The sequence below is a fragment of the Eumetopias jubatus genome, unplaced genomic scaffold (assembly GCF_037043125.1).
Source record: "Eumetopias jubatus isolate StellerSeaLion01/CBP00866 unplaced genomic scaffold, mEumJub1_p1.0 scaffold_16, whole genome shotgun sequence".
Lineage (NCBI taxonomy): Eukaryota > Metazoa > Chordata > Mammalia > Carnivora > Otariidae > Eumetopias > Eumetopias jubatus.
In genome coordinates, this window is record NW_028274822.1 from 23,983,646 (window position 1) to 24,002,808 (window position 19,163).

The 19,163-nt window shown below is 38.2% G+C and overlaps 1 protein-coding gene across 3 annotated transcripts in view; it reads right to left on the reverse strand.

Moving 5' to 3' along the window:
* The window catches only part of ME2 (malic enzyme 2), a 53,760-nt gene that overhangs the window by 30,060 nt on the left and 4,537 nt on the right, over positions 1 to 19,163 (reverse strand). For all 3 annotated transcript variants that reach the window (XM_028098414.2, XM_088019425.1, XM_028098415.2), the window contains 3 exons: positions 16,063 to 16,182; positions 6,244 to 6,377; positions 1,855 to 2,004 (listed from right to left, as the gene is read on the reverse strand). In XM_028098414.2, the coding sequence (XP_027954215.1) occupies positions 1,855 to 2,004; positions 6,244 to 6,377; positions 16,063 to 16,170 (392 nt within the window). In that variant the 5' untranslated portion in view covers positions 16,171 to 16,182. The remainder of the gene's footprint in view (positions 1 to 1,854; positions 2,005 to 6,243; positions 6,378 to 16,062; positions 16,183 to 19,163) is intronic.

Consider the following 19,163-nt stretch of genomic DNA (forward strand, 5'->3'; position numbering starts at 1 on the left):
GACATGATCGTATTACCCAGGAAGAAACTCGATACACCTCCGGTAGAAAGCAGTATAAAAATAAACCACCAATGCAGGACAGCATAATAAAGCTATATAAACTAATATTAAAACTCACTAAAACTGAAAATTTGAAATTTGAAAGAGCAGGAAGGGAAAGAAGTATAGTAACTTCACACAAAAGAGGATGTCCTTGAAGCATTAGGAAAAAGTGAAAAGTTATTTTAAACACACTGTATACTGTTATCCAATTGAGATAAATCATCCAGAATTTTAAAAAGGAAGAGAGGAAGGAAGAAGGGGTGGGAGAGAAACATAGGTTGTAGAAAACAGGTTAGGTAGAGATGAAGGCCAACAGGCCCCCAGTGCCTTCAAACTGGTTCTTAAACTTAACTTTCTGATTGGTATCTCAACTTTGACATTACTATCCTAACTCAAATCAGTTTAAACAGTTTCTCAACCATAGGTGAATAATATAATCATCTGATGGGCTTTTTAAAAAAATGCCAGGAGTCCCATCCCCAAAGATTCTGATTTAACTCACCTGGATTTTAGATCAAGATTTACTGACCATTTTCTACGCAAAAAACACAGTACCTGCCCTCACCCCAAAGCCATGTTCTTTATGCTTCATGTCAGTTCTGAGCGCTGGGTACACATCAGAACTATACCAGGAACTTTTATGAAACACCTACATGGGGGCTCAACTCCAGACTGACTGAATCAGAATCTCTACAGGTGGGGCCCAGGCATAAATATATTTTTAAGTTTCTCCTTGTCCTTTAATCTGGATTGAGAACCACTATTCTGAATGAAAAAGAACTATAAAAGAGCTGAACAGCTGGGTTAACTTAACAAACTGTTTAACACACATTAACTGATGGCAGCACATAGAACAGTGTTCTCAAAGTTCCTTCCACGGAACACCTGCAATACCATCACCAACTGTATTCATTAAAATCCAGACCTCCACAACTTTCTCTTTTTCGTTAGAATCTTGGGAATGGGAAGGAGAGGAAGGTTGGCACGGATCAACATTTTAAGTCCCATAGGTGTTTTGTACACACATTAAAGTCTGTACTGGTGACCCATCTTGCAATGGGCTAGATGAGGGCATAGTGAAGATCAATGCTATAATGCGTTGTCTGAAGGTCTACATTTGTATCGATATGTAAGCAGGACATGGAAAGGTGTGAGGACTGTTGAAAATGCCAATAGGTTAGAGGAACGCAACAAGAAAACACAAATTAATCATAAGTTTACAAAGAATTGTCCCATCAGTTCCTCATCTGCCCTTCTCAGCTGCTCTTTAATAGGTGCTAGCATCCTTATTTTACGAGAAAACAGATTCAGAGGGAGAAAGTGACTTATGGAAAGACTTAAGTAGATGCCCATTCCCATACTCTTTCTATTTAAAATATTTGAGGTGCTAGAACTATTTGAATGAAAATCTGGAGAAGCTCAAAAAAAAGAACAACAGAAATTAAAGCCAACAAAAAAATTAGAATCTTTTAATGTGGGCAGACTGTCAAACTGACATTAATGATAACTCTGGAGAACCTGCCACCAAGATTAATAGTATCCCCCATTTTTGTACAGAAATGCACAGTTCTTCCACCAATCATAATAACTTGCAGAAGATTAGGAATGAATGCTGCCATTTCTACAAAAACAAGATATGAACAAGCTGGGTTTTTATTAACCCCTTTTTGTCCAATTTAAGCTTTTGTTAGGTGGGAAATGTGATTGACATAAGACTGTAATACATAAAGGAGAAATGTAAGAGGTATTAGGGAGTGCTATTTTTCCTATACAATAATCATTTACAAATATTTCTTTAAAAATAAGCCTTACTTAGGTCTTCTAAAGATGTGTCCATATTGGGAACAGGCAAGACCCACTGTTGGTGTATATACAATTGGCATCAGACTTTCAATATCATCTTGCAGAATTCTATAAAACAACTTCTCATTTCTTTCTTGTATTCCCATTATATAGATGTATCTGAAATTAAGCATAGTAAATAATGTCGACATCAGTCAGCATTTACACTCAAAGTTTTGGCCTTTAGAATTAGAAGTTATATGTAAACATCTAAAACTGAGGACTCCCCTTCCTACCAGAAAACAAAACCCTAAATTATCATTATTTAACACCAAGGACAAAAATTAACAAAAATAAAAATGGTCTTAAATGGTAGATGACGATAACAAAGAAGAGGAGGAGGAGGAGAACAGCAGAAACAACAGCTAACATTTACTGAGCCCTTACTGTGAGTCAGGCTCTGTACCAGGCACTAGAAATGCAAAGACTACCAGGAGACCACCCTACTCACAAGGAAATAACCTTTAAGGTGACTGACATGTAAATATGGAAGCAAAATAAAGTGGCATTCAATCAGAAAGGATGAATGCCCAACTTCTGCATCAACATGGATGGGACTGGAGGAGATGATGCTAAGTGAAATAAGCCAAGCAGAGAAAGTCAATTATCATATGGTTTCACTTATTTGTGGAACCTAAGGAATAGCACAGAGGACATTAGGAGAAGGAAGGGAAATATGAAGGGGGGGAATCGGAGGGGGAGATGAACCACGAGAGATGATGGACTCTGAGAAACAAACTGAGGGTTCTAGAGGGGAGGGGCTTGGGGGGTTGGGTATTAAGGAGAGCATGTACTGCATGGAGCACTGGGTGTTATACGAAAACAATGAATCGTGGATCACCACATCAAAAACTAATGATGTATGGTGACTAACATAACATAATAAAAAAACAAAAATGAATAAATAAAGTGGCACTCATTCAAGTATTTACTAAATACTATGTGCCAGGCACTATGTTGGACTCCCAGGATGTAAGAAGTGACCCCTGTCCTTGTGGAGTTAGAATCCAGTAGCTTAAACGCATTAGGTCTATACAGAGTGCAGAGGTACACAAAGGCAATGGTAAATTTGTATACATATATAAATAATGGCTTTTCAAGAAAAAAGTTTAGAAAACTGGGAAATGTTGACTTGAAAAAACCAATGACAGGGTGCCTGGCTGGCTCAGTCAGAAGAGTGTGTGACTCTTGATCTCAGGGTTGTGAGTTTGATGTTGGGTATAGAAAAATAAAATAAAATAAATGAACTTAAAAAAATAAGCTGTAGATGCTTCTACTATTAAAAAAGAAAGAAAGAAAAAGAAAAAAGCCAGTGATCATCCTGAATTAAATATGTGTAAAGCAGACTCATTACTTTTTACTCAAACTTGTCTCTCCTCCTATTATCATCTGACCGAATGGGAATCTGAGATCCCATTCCTGATTTCTTCCTCTCCCACTCTGTCTTACCCTAGTCTAATAAATCAACAAGACCTACAGTGTCCACATGCTAAATAATTTTCCAATATACCTATAACTCCCCTCCACCCTCACTCTGTCCAAGCCAACATCATTTCTCACTTGGGCTACCTCAAGAACTTTCTTTCTTTCTTTTTTTAGAGGTGGGGGCAGAGAGAGGAGAGAGAATCTTCAGCAGGCTCCACGCCAGCATGGAGCCTAACTCAGGGCTCAGTCTCACAACCCTGAGATCAGGAACTGAGCTGAAATCAAGAGGTAGACGCTTTACTGCCTGAGCCACCTAGGCGCCCCACCTTAAGAACTTTGCTCCCCTGCTCCAATCTATTCTTCTCTTAAAAAAATAACTCTGACCATTTCTATTCTCCTTGAATGCCTTCCAAACACCCATTAAATAGGCTTATGCTTCTAAAATAGTTCACAACACCTCTGCCTACTTTCTAGCCTCATCTTCCTACTGAAATTACTTCAGTTTCTCAAATGCACCACATCTCTTACCTTGGTGTTGCTACATACAAGGCACCCCTTGCCTGGAACACTCTCTATCCATGCACAGTCCCATACTTACACTCCCTGAATGAAACACAGGTGGCACACTCTCCCTTTCTGACCGTTCCCCTCCCCCACTACACATATCTACACAGATTTTCCTGTTTTCAGGTCCCTCAGCACCCTACTCTCCTACTACAATTCTCACTCCACTTCCTGACTTTGTCTTCCCTCCAGACTGGATGATACCATGAGCTAGGGACTATTGCCTTATATAAATCTGTATTTCCAGTAACTAGCAAAGTTAATGGAATATAAGTGGTAGGCAAATATTTGGTGAATAAGTAGGGAGAAGTGATTCTATTTATAAGAGGAATAATATTTCCTATGTAGCTACTGCAGGCAGAAATAATACCAGTAGCTTCACTTTCACCTTCATTTCACTTTGGTCACTCTTCTGAATGCTTCCCACTGGATCTTGTCCTCATCTAGGACTGTTACAGCTCAGAAATCTCGAATGCCACTAATGCAGTACTCTGATCATAACCCTCTCCCCTTTGGCTAGCTATACAATGCCCCACTTCACAGTTCTTAGGGAGATCTCTGGCATCTGGATCGCTTCATTTCCTCCTGTTCTATTAGGATCCCTCCTGGCCTCTCTTTTTTCCCCACTCTGGATCCCATGATCAAGCCTCTCACTCTCAACAAATCTTCACCACTGTGGAACACCCCCACACTTTTAGCACTGCACTACCCTGCCACAGCGTCAGTCTTTTCCAGCCATGAACCCCCTGAAGGCAAGGGCTGAATTTCTCATTTTTGTAGTTCTAGAGCTTAAAACAATGCCTGGCACATAAAAGCCCTGAATGAGTATTAGCTGAATGAATTAATGTAGCATCTTTGCCAGCCCAGCAAACCCCAAACCTGAATTACTGTTACATTTCACCTTTTCTGCGGAAAAATAACATTGCTGGGCAGAATGGCATCAATACAAATAAGATTATGCCACTAGGCCTTCCGGGCCTACCCATGCTTTAATCTGTCCTTGTTCAGCTTCACTTTTGGCTAAATGGCTGTTCTAAACATTTATCACTCTCCTTACCAATTCTATTTAACCTTGGTCCTTATAAATCTTAGCCACAAGCTTCATATTCTATATCATAGAGAGAATCAAGGTCATCAGGTGGGATGAGATCTCACAAGCTCTGCTCCACCACCCACATAGTTTACCCTTACCTGTGTCTGTATATTATCTTCAATTTTGCCTCAGAGAATGAGCTGTTCTTTTTTCTTGTTCAAGGCCAGCCTCTACCTCTGCACTCAACCCTATGCCCTGGACCTCTGTACTCAACCCAGTGCTATCTTTGCATTTGACCCTATGAGCTCTACTTTTGCAGTTGACCCTATGTCCCTTTCCATTCTCTGGGATCTTGTTCTATCAGTTACCCTTTCTTCTGGGCTCATTCCTCACAGCGCAAGCTCCTTCAACTTCCTTCTAGCCTGAAAAATACCACTCCCCACAAAATATAGTCCCCAAGCAGGACTATAAACCCAAGGCCTGCTTTACTTACTGTTCAGTGTCTTTCCTATCCCCTTACCTAACTTCTTGAAAAAGTCTGCATTTCCTTTCCTCTCAATCATTTCTCAGTCTATTGTGCTCTCTTCCTTTTGCCTCGACAGATCAAAGAAACCACTCTCACCTGTCATCAAACAATAATTTCCTGTACTTAACAAACCCAAAAGATATTTCTAATTCTGCATTCAGACTGATCCCTCTACACAGAATACCTTGCCCTTCTTTCTCCTTTTACCTGCCACCTGTAACATACTGTTTAAAACTCAGCTCAGGCATCACTTTCTCTAGGAAGCTTTAACGGACTCCCTAAGTTTGGCTAGGGGCTGAACTTTCAGAACATCCTCTGCATGTACCTTTTTGTCATTGTCCTGGCACATTGCAGTATCGAGTACAATGATGATCACAGTATAACTACTGATGAGCTCCTAGAAGGCAGGGCTGTGTGTTACTGGATTGGATGATATACTAAATGGTCACCTATCTTTTACCTACTTTACAACCTCAGTGGTTAGTACAGTGGCACACACAAAGTAGAGGATTAATAAAAGTTGTTGAACAGAAAGGGTACAAATCAGATGATAGCTTTTGCTTCTAACATTCCATTCAAGGCTGAAATGCTCTGTGATTTTAAGCTTAAAAAATAGATTTCTGCTAAATTTTAGAATAGTGAACGCAAGTATTCGGTGAAATAAAGGAAACATAATCATTATAATAGTTAACTGCCTAAAACACAAACTTTATTATAAGACTGCATATTTCTCATACAATAATAACCATTATGCTCCCAATTTTTCTGATCAGAGCATCAATAAATAACTAAACATCTAATCAACTCTTACTTTTCCAAAGGGCCATTCAATTTTTTCACATTTTTATGAAATCGTAAAGCTTGAATATCTTGTGTCTCAATTTTGGGAGGTAGAAGTCCTTGAAGACCAAGCATTTGTCGTTCTTGTAATGTAAATGCCATTCCCTAAAAAGGAGAAAAGGATGAAAAATTATTGCTTACTGAGGTTGCAATGGTGCTATCCTACAAAATGCAATTTAAATGTAAATTTTTTTTAATCAGTAAGGTATCATTTTGCCCAGGCTGTAAAAAATTTGTAAGACTGATCATCTCTAGTGTTGGTAAGGGTGTGGTGAAAGAGTTACTCTCACATACCATTGCTGGAAATGTAAACAGGTTTAAGTTTTTAGAAGACAACTTAAAAATATTCTTAAATTTTAATGTATATACACTACTTCTAGACAGCCATCTTAGAGAAATATTCATACATAAAATAAGGAGGCGTATACAAAAAGATTAGTTATAGTACTGTTTCTAGTTCTCTTGACTATTACAAACTAACTAAAAGTCCATCAATTACGGAACAGTTAAGGAACCTATGGTATTTCCATACCATGACACACCATACACTTAAACACAGATTTCCAATTATGTAGAAGTATCTCCCAGACACATAGTTAAGAAAAAAAAGCAAGCTGCAAATCAAACACACTCAGTGTTGACTATTATGTTCAGAAAACCCCCATAAAATACATATTATACACAGATGCCTGCATACATTAGAAATGAAATTAACAGAATACAGCTTGGAAGAACACAGACCAAACTGATGACAGAAGCTACCCTTAGCTAGAAAGAGGTGACATTGAGGTGAAGAGGGCAAAAGAAGCAATGATACTTAGGAAGAAATTAACATATGTCATAAGAAAATCTTTTCCAATTTCTGATATTCAGTTGTGTGTTTAATTCTTTTCATCCAACTGATGGTAGTGAAAATGCCAGAGTAAGGACTTCCCAAATCTTTTCCTCTATAAAAGCAATAAGAACACTGGCCAAGTGATCAGAATAAACTTCTTCAGAATTCTGGAAACTCACCAAAGGGTTCATTAATCAGGGAACATTCTATTCAAGAAAAACAGCTGAATTCTCAAAAGAACAGCAAGCTTCATGACATTTTTATTTGCCTTATTCCTATGCTTCCTTCCCCAGCTCCATAGTAGCCTAGAAAACAGCAATCACTATGAAGCAATCACTTTGAAAAACAGAGCCTGGCAGCTACTAGAGGGAGGCCAGAGATAATACTAAAGCCCCATACTCAGGAAATTTGTCATTATTTGACCTGTCTGGTGGTTCAGTGGAAGACCCCACTTGCAAGGCTATCTTTATTTAATCTGATTTGGAGTTCACCCAGTGTGAACAGCTTTTTCTCCAGAAGAGCTTGTTGAAAACAATCAGAGGTAATTATTTAACATGGCAGCTGCCTAAGGCAGTGGATAACAGCTGAGGCAAACAATAGACTAACCAAAAAGCTGAAAACGAAAAGCTGAAGAACAAAATGTCCACATGGTGAGTGAGAATTTGAAAAGCTTGACATATTCCTAAGAATCTAGACGGTCACCGTGAGCTATAGGCAAGTCCAGGAAAGATTTGGGAAGGCCCTTAGCTCCCACCTCTGGCTAACCTTGAGCCTCGGTGTAAGCAGGAAGCAAAGGCTGATGTGTAGTTGTAAACTGCCTGAGTCCTAAAGGCATGCCCCAACGTGTACACAGAGCCCTTAGGTATTTAAGTCTCCGTCTAGTCATTAGTTGACCAGTACTAAGCTAACAAAGCAGACTTTCGTGGGCATATCAAAACAAGAATAAAGACTTTAAAGAAGTCGTTCGATTATACTTTACACACATTGAACGAATTAGTTCAGAAATGTCACTAAATAGACAATAGCAATACAACAAACCCTGGAAGGAACATCTGGTTTCCAGAGCAGCCACATTATTGAATATGTCCAGTTTTCAACAAAAAATTGTAAGACATGCAAAAAGACAAAGTCTGGCTCACACACAGGAACAAGGGTAGTTAATAGAAACTGTCCCTGAGGAAGCTCAGACATTGTATTAACTAAGCAAAGACTTTAGTGATTTTAAATATATTCAAAGAACAAAAAGACACCACATCTAAAGAACTAAAGGGAAGTACAAGAATGATATCCCACTAACTACAGCATATCAATGAAAAGAACCAAATATAGAAATTCTGGAATTCAAAGTACAATAACCGAAATAAAAAAATTCAGAGGGGCTTAAGAGCAGATTTGAGCAGGTGGAAGAAAGGATCAGCAAACACAAGAAAAATCAATTGAGATTATCCAGTTTGAGAAACAGAAAGAAAAAGCAATGAGTAAATACGAACAGAGCCTCAGAGACCTGTGGGACACCATCAAGTGTGCCAACATATGCATAACAGGAGTCCCAGAAGGCAAGGAAAGAAAAGGATAGAAGAATATTTGAAGAAATAATGGCCAAAAGCTTCTCAAATTTGATGAGAAACATTACCCCTAGAAGAAACACAACTCCTAGAAGCTCAACAGCTCCAATCAGAAAAAAAACTCGAAGAGATCTACACCTAGGCACATCATATTCAAACTGTTAAAAGACAAAAGAAGAAACTTGAAAGCAGACAGAAGTCACTCATCATGTACAGGGGATCCTCAAAAAGATGAACAGCTAATTTCTTAACAGAAACCACAGAGGCCATAAGGCAATAGGATGACATATTAAAAGTGCTGAAAGAAAAAACTGTCTGCCAGGAATTTCTAAATCCTTACAAAATTATCCAAAAATGAAGAAGAAATTTAGATATTTTCAAATAAAAATAGAGAACTCGTTGTTGGCAGGCCTGTCTTACAAGGAATATCAAAGGGAGTCCTTCAGGCTGAAATAAAAACACTAGATAGTAACTCAAATCTACACGAAGAAATCAAGAACACAGGTAGGATCACCATATAGGTAAATATAAAAGTCGGTATCAATGTATTCTTTTTTGTTTGTGGCTCTTCGTCTCTCCTACCTGACTTAAAAGACAGCTACACACACACAGGCTACCTGGGTGGCTCAGTCATTAAGCGTCTGCCTTCGGCTCAGGTCATGATCCCAGGGTCCTGGGATCGAGCCCCGCATTGGGCTCCCTGTTCAGTGGGGAGCCTGCTTCTCCCTCTCCCACTCCCCCTGCTTGTGTTCCCTCTCTTGCTGTCTCTCTCTGTCAAAAAATAAATAAAATCTTAAAAAAAAAAGACAACTACACAAAGAAATAATTATAAATCTGTATTGATGGTCACACAATGTATAAACGTAATTTTTATGAAAAAGCAGACAAAAGGTTGGAAATATACAGGAACAGTTTTTATTTTTTATTTATTATTATTTTTAAAGATTTTTATTTATTTATTTGACAGAGAGAGACACAGCAAGAGAGGGAACACAAGCAGGGAGAGTGGGAGAGGGAGAAGCAGGCTTCCCGCTGAGCAGGGAGCCCAACGCAGGGCTCGATCCCAGGACCCTGGGATCATGACCTGAGCCAAAGGCAGATGCTTAACGGCTGAGCCACCCAGGCGCCCCTACAGGAACAGTTTTTATGTACTATTAAAATTAAGTTGGAATCAATCTGAATTTGACTGTTACAAAGATGGTAATTATAATTCCCAGGACAAACCACTAAGAAAAGAAATCAGAAAATGGCAGTAGAAGAAGTGACAAGGGAATTAAAATGGTATACTAGAAAATATCAATTTAACACAAAGGAAGGGAACAATGGAGAAAGAGAGGGATAAAAAAGATAAGACATTTAGAAAACCAACAGCAAAATGACAGACATAAATTGTATCTTATCAACCATTATATAATGTAAATGGATTAAAATCTATAATAAAAAGGCATGGATTGGCAAGATGGAGAACATGATCCAATTTTATGCCGTCTACAGGAGACACACTTTGATTCAAAACACAATTAGGTAGAAAGTAAAAGGATGGAAAAACATATACCATGTAAATAGTAATCCAAAGAGAGCTAGAATGGCTAAATTAATGACAAACAAAATAGATTGTGAAACACACATTGTTCATAGAGAAGGACATTTTATAATGGTAAAAGGGTCAATCCATTAAGAAGATGTAACAATTATATATGCATCTGTGAAAAAGGCCCAGAATACATGAAGCAAAATCTGACAGAATCCAAGGAAGAAAGACAAGTTGGAGACCTCAATACCTCACTTCCAATAATGGAGAAAACAACTACACAGAAAATCAGAAGAAAACAGAAGACCCGAACAACATTATAAAGCGACTAGACATGACAGACGTGTATGTCACACTCCACAAAACAGCAGCAGGATACGCATCCTTCAAACCAAGTGCCCATAAAATATTCTCCAGGACACACCACATATTAAACCATAAAACAAGTCTCAATAAATTTAAAAGGTTTTAAATCATCCAAAGTATGATCTCCAACCATAATGCAATGAGATTAAAAATCAATAATAGAAGGAAATAGAAAAATCAAAAATAGAAGGAATCTAGTATAGATTCACAAATACATGGATTTTAAACAACACACTCCTAAATGACCAACTGACCAAAGAAGAAATCACAAAGGAAATTAGAAGATACTTGGAGATGAATTAAGACATACATACCAAAACTTATGGGCATGCAGTGAAAGCAATGCCTCCTGGGAAATTTAGAGCTGTAAGTGTCCACATTAAAAAGGTAGAAAGATCTCAATTCAATAATCTAAACTTCCACCTTAAGAAACTAGTGGGGAAGAGAAAGAACAAACTAAACCTGAAGCAAAAAAGAAGGAAATACAAAAGATCAGAGTGAAAATAAATGAAATAGAAAACGGAAAAAACAACTGGAAAAATAAATCAGTGAACCCAAAAGTTGGTTCTTTCAAAAGATGTACCAAATTGACAAATCTTTAGCTATACTGGAAAAGGAGAAAAGGAAGGAGACTGAAATCACTAAATCTTTGCACCTCATGTTTCTCCTTATAATATTTCACCTGAGGCTGGGATATATAAAAGATGTAAAACCCAAACTGTCACCCTTACTTCCTTTTCCCACGCTAGTACAAGGCTAAAGTGGAAAAGCTAAACTTCATTCATTTTTTAAAATTATTCATTTATTTATTTAAGTAACCTCTGCACCCAATGCGGGGATGAACTCATGACCCTGAGATCAAGAGTCGAATGCTAAGCCAGCCAGGCGCCCCTCAACTTTAGATTTAAATGAACTGATTAGTTCACTTAAAGGTGATTTACTTACCCTACTGCCAAAGATAAACGAGTTGGCTACACAAGGTGTCACTGCCTATCTCCTACTTAGGTTTAAGGGATACTCAAAAGCGTTTTATTTGGGGTGCCTGGGTAGCTCAGTCAGTTGGATGTCCAACTCTTTAGATTTTACTATTTATTTTTTTAAAAGATTTTATTTATTTATTTGAGAGAGAGAGAGAATGAGAGATAGAGAGCACGAGAAGGAAGAGCGTCAGAGGGAGAAGCCGAGCAGGGAGCCCGACGCGGGACTCGATCCCGGGACTCCAGGATCATGACCTGAGCCGAAGGCAGCCGCCCAACCAACTGAGCCACCCAGGCGCCCCACTATTTATTTGTTGAGAGAGAGAGAAAGAGTGTGAGATCAGTGGGAAGGACAAAAGGAGCGGGAGCATCTCCAGCGGACTCTGAGCTGAGTGCGGAGCCCCACGCGGGGCTGCATCTCACGACCCTGAGATCATGACCTGAGCCTAAATCGAGAGTCAGATGCTTAACGGACTGAGCCACCCAGACGCCCCAGGTGTCCAACTCTTGATCTTGGCTTGGGTCTTGATCTCAGGGTCATGAGTTCAAGCCCCGTGTTGGGGGTGGAGCCTACTTAAAAAAAAAAAAGTTAAAAAAGAAAGCATTTTACTTATCATGGAGGGTAGAAGTTAAAATGATTTAAACAACAATTTTATATATTAAGTATTTATGTTAATAGTTGATCAAATGCTTAAATTTGCCTGGTATTAATAAGTGAAGCAACCCCCGCAAAGATGACATTAGCTTCAAATGAACGCCCTGATCAGTTCTTTAACAGCCCACTTCTCCTCTCTCCATCCGCCCCCCAGCCACCTGTCCCACCATGTCTGCCCTTTTCTCATCTATGCCACAGCAATACCCTCCCAATTAACATAGTGGAAGTGTGCCTCCTTCGGCTGATCCCGAAAGATCCCCTGAGCTATTTTCCTTTAGACACACCCAGTTTCTTCACATAAGCCAATATTGATAAAAATCCATTAACTAGATTTGAATGTATACGTAAAACACACTGGGAAGAAAGAAAAATCTCCTTCTATTTGTTTCCCTCCAAGTGCAGTCAGAATAAACTGTCAGGAATTAGGAAGTTACCAAATACGTACTTACAAAGCTGCTAACTAATAACTAATGATTCATAATGTCAAGACTGAAAATGATATTCAACAATAGCATCATGGCTAACTAAATTATAAAACATCCCCTGAAAGGAGTTACTCACACTTACATAGAATTTACAGTGCCTAAAGTAGCTTTATAATTTTCCTTTTTCTCCACAACAGTCTAGGTGAAGAAACTGGGATCCAAAGAGGTTATATCTACACTGAAGATTACAAGCCTGTAAGGGTCAAACTGGGTCTCTCTTCAGTCTCTGTGATTCTAAATCTACCTACTGGACTATTATGCAGCCATATATAGAAGGCTTATGAAGCATCATGGAGATTATTTATAATATACTCTTCCCAGTAGTAAAATGGCATATAAAATTGTATCCTATGATCTTCAAAGTAAATATACTTTTTTTTAAAGATTTTATTTATTTGTAAGAGAGAGAGAAAGCACGAGCAGGGGGAGCGGCAGGCAGAGCAGGCAGAGGGAGAAGCAGACTCCCTGCTGAGCAAGGAGCCCTATGTGGGACTTGATCCCAGGACCCTGGGATCATGACCTGAGTGGAAGGCAGTGACTTAACTGACTGAGCCACCCAGGTGTCCCAGTAAATATAATTTTAAGGGGATTTGGCAAAATAAAAACAGATGATAAACTGCAGGAATGTGATTTTTCTTTCTTTTATTAGTCATAATATAATTATTATTTATGCAAAAAATAAGAAAAATTTGAATTAGTTTACTATTAGAGATCTAGCCAGGGGAAGTTAAAATAAAAACAAACAAAACCCTCACAGAACTAAGAACCATAAAACCAGTGCTCCAGGTACAACTGGAAAGTGCATGCTTCCTACAGGAAAGAACGCAGAGCTGAGTTTCAAAAAATTATTTAGAGGCGCCTGGGTGGTTCAGTCGTTAAGCATCTGCCTTCGGCTCAGGTCATGATCCCGGGGTCCTGGGATCAAGCCCCACATCGGGCTCCAGCCCCACATCGGGCTCCCTGCTCAGTGGGAAGCCTGCTTCTCCCTCTCCCACTCCCCCTGCTTGTGTTCCCTCTCTCGCTGTGTCTCTGTCAAATAAATAAATAAAATCTTAAAACAAAAAAAACAAAAAAACAAAAAAATTATTTAAAAAGGTTACCAAATGAGCATGAGGAGAAAAGGGGAAACCCAATCTTCCACCTGCACAGCCTTTTGAACATTTCAAAATGCTGTATTACCGACATGATTTCAGTGAGAAAACTGAGGTCTGGAGAGGTTAAGTGAAGAGTGAATGTTTCATGGCTAGTAAATTCAAATTCACACCGAAACTCCTGCTTATAACCTAGCACAATGATGTCCATTCCTTTGAAGTGTAAGGACTTTTAAAAAATTTCATAAAGAATCTCATGTTCAAACCAGAATATGCAAATCTATAGGAAAACAGATTCGTGGTTGCCAAGGGGAAGGGGAGAGGGGGAAGGGGAAGGTAACTGCGGAATGGCTCCTGGGTTTCCATTTTAGGTGATGGAGGCACCACACTGAATGTACTTAATGTCACTGACCTCTACTCTTCTAAATTGTTACAACTGTAAACTGTACACTATTTACCACAATGAAAAAGCCTGACAGACACAGTAACAGGTCTGCCTTTAGTAGACAGTGATTATAGATAGAACATCTTAAAAGATTATAGACAATCTTAAAAGAATTCAATACTGCCTAAAACTACTATTTTATTAATCATAGCAGCAACATACTCTTAAAACATTAAGCCTACAATGTTTGAAGCACAAACCTGATTCCTTTTAAGTTCCCAAGGAGTTCATGACCCTCAAATCAGGAATCACTAGTCTATGTTCCTTCTTAAAAACAAACAACAAAAAACTCTTCTTGATGCTTAAGGGGTAATGAGGTAATCTTACAGATGCTATCCAACCTTAGAGATTTCAGAGGGCCAGAGCATTAGATTTTGTTTTCTTTACAGAAGTACCATAATGCATTTTAGACTACCCTCCTCCTTAAAATTAATTTGCCACTTAATGTACTTTATACATTTCTCACAATTCCCTCATAATACATTTTAAATAGTTTCTGTAAGGATAAAAATAAAATAAGAACAACAATTAGCAAATATTTACTATATCCGTGGCATTGTAAAAAATATAAAATTTTGAATGGTCCCTGCCCCAAAGGAACCTGAAATATAGTTAAGAAATATAAATTCATGAAAATTTAAATACCAACAATTACTTCAATGACAACTTAAGACATGAAAGGAAGCACACAGCAACAGATATTGATTACTTGCCATAGGAACAGGAAGATAAAAACTGCTACAGGGTTTCAGAGAAGGGAGCGATTATTCCAGTCTATGGTGTATGAAAAGGCTCTACAGGAGAACTGGATTTTGAATGAGCTGCATCTTGAAGAGCAAGCAAGATTTGGGGAAGCGAGGCAAAAACAAGAGAGGATTAGAATATCCCTCGTTAAGCTTCATTTAATTCACTACTGCCTGCTGAATTCTCATTCTGTCCAAGGTACCAAAAATGCACAGATAAGGCACTCTGGGTAACCCTTGGTCAATTTCCCTTTGTAGGCCTGAAATCCTTCAAAACATATCATACTGTACAATTAGTTATCCTCAACTCCCATCATGGGAAACAAGTGGGATTGGCAAATTTCTGATGACCGTTGTTTTAAAATAAATCACACCTTAATCTGAATGCATTATTCCCAAGAGGTAAATTTCACATATCACAATGAACTCAATGTATCCTCTTACAAGCTTTCCGTAAAGAAATCTCTTTCTAGAAGTATGTGTACTTACTAATTAATATCACCACTAGAAAATAGAGAGGGGCTTACCGATTGAACACAGCTTGGACATGGAATAAAGGCAAGACTAGATATCAATAAGGCCCATCACTTCTGCCCCAAGAGTATAAAGAGGGGGTCAGAAGTCTCTCCACTTTGAAGCAGTACTGTGAGATCAATGGACAAAAGCACTTGTGTGCAATGATTTGTGCCCAAAAAGCTGGGTGGAGGTATAGACATTAGATAAAATTTCATTTTACAATTTTAACCCCATCTTCCAAGGGTTCAATTGGATTTGAGCTGGGTAAATCTAAATATCCCACACTGGCCAAAAGTCCTGGCCAGATTGCTATACTAGGGATTTTTTTGAGCTGAAACTAGGAAACAAAGTCAATCTTTTTCTGGTTCTATAAGTTGTGAGGGGTGAAATGGGAGCCATAAAGCAGTCATGATTCTTGCCATGTGGAGAAAAGTGGAGAGTCATGCAGAAAAAGCACCGACCTCTGAACAGTTTTAGTATAAAGCTACAAAATAAAAAAAGTTCATACTTTATCAGTCTAAAATATATCAAACCTTTACCAGGAAGAGAGAAAATGTTATGTTAGTATTAATGTTACTAACCTTGTTTGTTCTTGGGTTCAACATGAGTGTCTTGCCTTTTTCTCTTATGTGCATATGACGACACACGAGAGTACAGGGCGTAGCAACTATTCTCAACCGGGACAACATCTTTCCTTTCACCTGGGGAAAAAGAAGCAAACAAAGGATGAGAAACATATAGAACTGCATGCACATCAGGTATCAGTTTTCAAAAGCAGATATAGAAAGCTTAATTTTCCACATTTGAAAAAGCTTTATTAAAGTACATTTATGTTTCTATAGGTTGTAACCGTTGTAAAAAAAAGGTAATAATTGGGCGAAGACACCGACTGACTTTTCCTGACAATACTCTAAGTCCCTAGTTAATAATCATTGCTATTTTGTGTATACTGTAGACTACAGTGTGCTAAACATTTATTCTTTTTTTTTTAAGATTTTATTTATTTATTTGACAGAGAGACACAGCGAGAGTGGGAACACAAGCAGGGGGAGTGGGAGAGGGAGAAGCAGGCTTCCCTCCGAGCAGGGAGCCTGATGCAGCGCTCGATCGATCCCAGGACCCTGGGATCACGACCCGAGCCGAAGGCAGACGCTTAACAACTGAGCCACCCACGTGCCCCTAAACATTTATTCTTTTTCTAAGCCACAAGTGTGGCAAGGCATGTATCTTCCAATTATGAGAGAAATAAGTAAGTTGAGAGATTAAGAAACAAGGTAACATCAGTAAACAAAGACATGCAGTCCATGTAAATGCATATGGGAGTTTAGGTTGAAGGTGGAAAAGTAAGTAACAGGAAAGCCTGCAGGATAAACATTCAGAGGAAGAGAAGCTATTCAAATTCTTAATCTAGCTGTACAATTTTAATGTACTAATAATAGTCAGCATTTAAATGTAATGTACTATTTTTTTGTTTTCAAAAAAACCTGTTATTTAATATTAAAAAACATGCAAATTGGCTAGAAAACATGTTTTTGCCCTTTCACGACCATCACAAACACACGGGAAGTTTTCCCAAAATGGAAAACTCTACATAACACATTACACATTAAATATTTAAAATGGGAATATAATAGATTCTTCTGCATATCAATTCTCCCACTCAAAATCACTTTGCAAAGCCCATTTATCTTAATCATTACAAATCACTGCAATTATCCTGCAGTAAGTTTTTTACTGGAATTTTTATTGGCTTAGAAATCAAGGTTTGTATACGGGGTGCAGCAAACCATTACAGTGGGATTGTTTTTTAAGTTAATTTTTATGGAAGTGAATTCACATAACAAAACTTGCCATTTTAAAGTGAACAATTCAGAGGGATTTAGAAAATCCATAATGTTGTACAATCCACCTCCACCTAGTTCTGAACCATCTTCACCATCCCAGAAGGAAACTCTACCCCATTAAACAGTTCTTCCCCTCCTCCAGTACCTGCAACCACCAACCTGCTTTCTATCTTTATGGATTTACCTATTCTGGATATTTCATATAAGTGTGGCCACAAAAACAAAAAATCTATCTGATTATAAGGACATCAAGAATCATGAGAGATGGGGACTGGGGTGGGAGGCTAGGACAGATGTTTAAAGGTACAAACTTGCAGTGAGAGTCCTAAGAAATAAAGCCTAAAGATATAATGCATAGTATAGTGAATACAGACAATAATACTGTATTATAATCATCAAACTTTCTAAGAGACTAGATCTTAATTGTTCCAACCACTAAAAAGAAATGATAACTACATAACATGAGAGGTGATAATTATCACTACAATGGCAATCATGTTACAATATATAAATATATCAAATTAATGTTATACACCTTAGATTTATACAATGTCATATGCCAACTATACTTCAATAATAATAATAATAAAGAATTATAAGGGATATACAACAAAATAATTGGGTCACTCTAAAAAGTCAGTGAAAGACAAACAGTAAGGAACTACTGTAATTTAAAGAAGACTGAACATACGACAACTAAATGCAAAACCTGAATTAAAAAAAATGCTATCAAGGACACTTATTGGGACAGCTGGCAAAACTGGAAGATATACTGTAGCTTAAATAAAAGTATTGTAAAATTTTCTGTATTTGATGATCATATGGAAGAGATATCCTTGTTCTGAAAACACAGTGAAGTATGAAGGGGCCAAGAAGTATGATGTATGCAACCAAAGCCTTTCAAATCATTTCAAAATAAATTTTAAAAAGATTGAAATGGTAGCATTGATTATGTGTTTGTGTGGTTCTTCCAGGAGAGAGCATTATTTGTCAAAATTAAAACTTTGGTACCAAAAGACTGGATTAGTATTGCAGTATATTGGTGAGGTGGGCAAATCTAAGATATAGTATGGAATACTTTTTACTTTAAATCAAAGACAATCTGAAAAAGTTTCATTTTGTAATCAGTACTTGTGGTATAATAAGAAATATATTTGGGGGGGGCTCCTGGGTGGCTCAGTCATTTAAATGTCCGACTCTTGATTTCCACTCAGGTCATGATCTCAGGGTCCTGAGGTCAAGCCCCAACACAGGCTCCAGTGGAAAGTCTGCTTGAGATTCTCTGCCTCTTGCTCTCCCTCTGCCCCCGCAAAAATAAACAAGTAAATAAAATCTTTAAAAAAAAAAGAAATATATTTGGTTTTTGTCCCTAGTTTCTGGCACAGAGCTCCTAAAAATCCTTGGAATTTCCTGAATGATAAGAGTATTTTTTGTTATTCATAAGAAGCCACTTTTGATCACATTTGAGTTTATGGTCCACCTAGGGTGGACTACTACAAAGCCTCAAGATAGAGCTGGTCACCAGCAAAACCAAGTGATTAGAGTAGGAAATTTCCGCCCCACTCCAGAACCTCCAGAAAGGGAAATGGGCAGGGCCTGAAAACTCTTTAATGAGGAGATCGGATGAGCTTTCATGTTGGTGAACACATAGAGGTGCTGGGGGGTGGCACACTCAGGGAGGACAAGGAAGCTCTATGTCTCCCCACCCCCCACTCCCATGAATACCTAGTTCTATGCATCCTTCCATCTGTCCCTGAGTTGTATCCTTTTATAATAAATCAGCAAATATAAGTAAAGTATTTCTCCGAGTTCTGTGTGCCGTTATAGCAAATCATCAA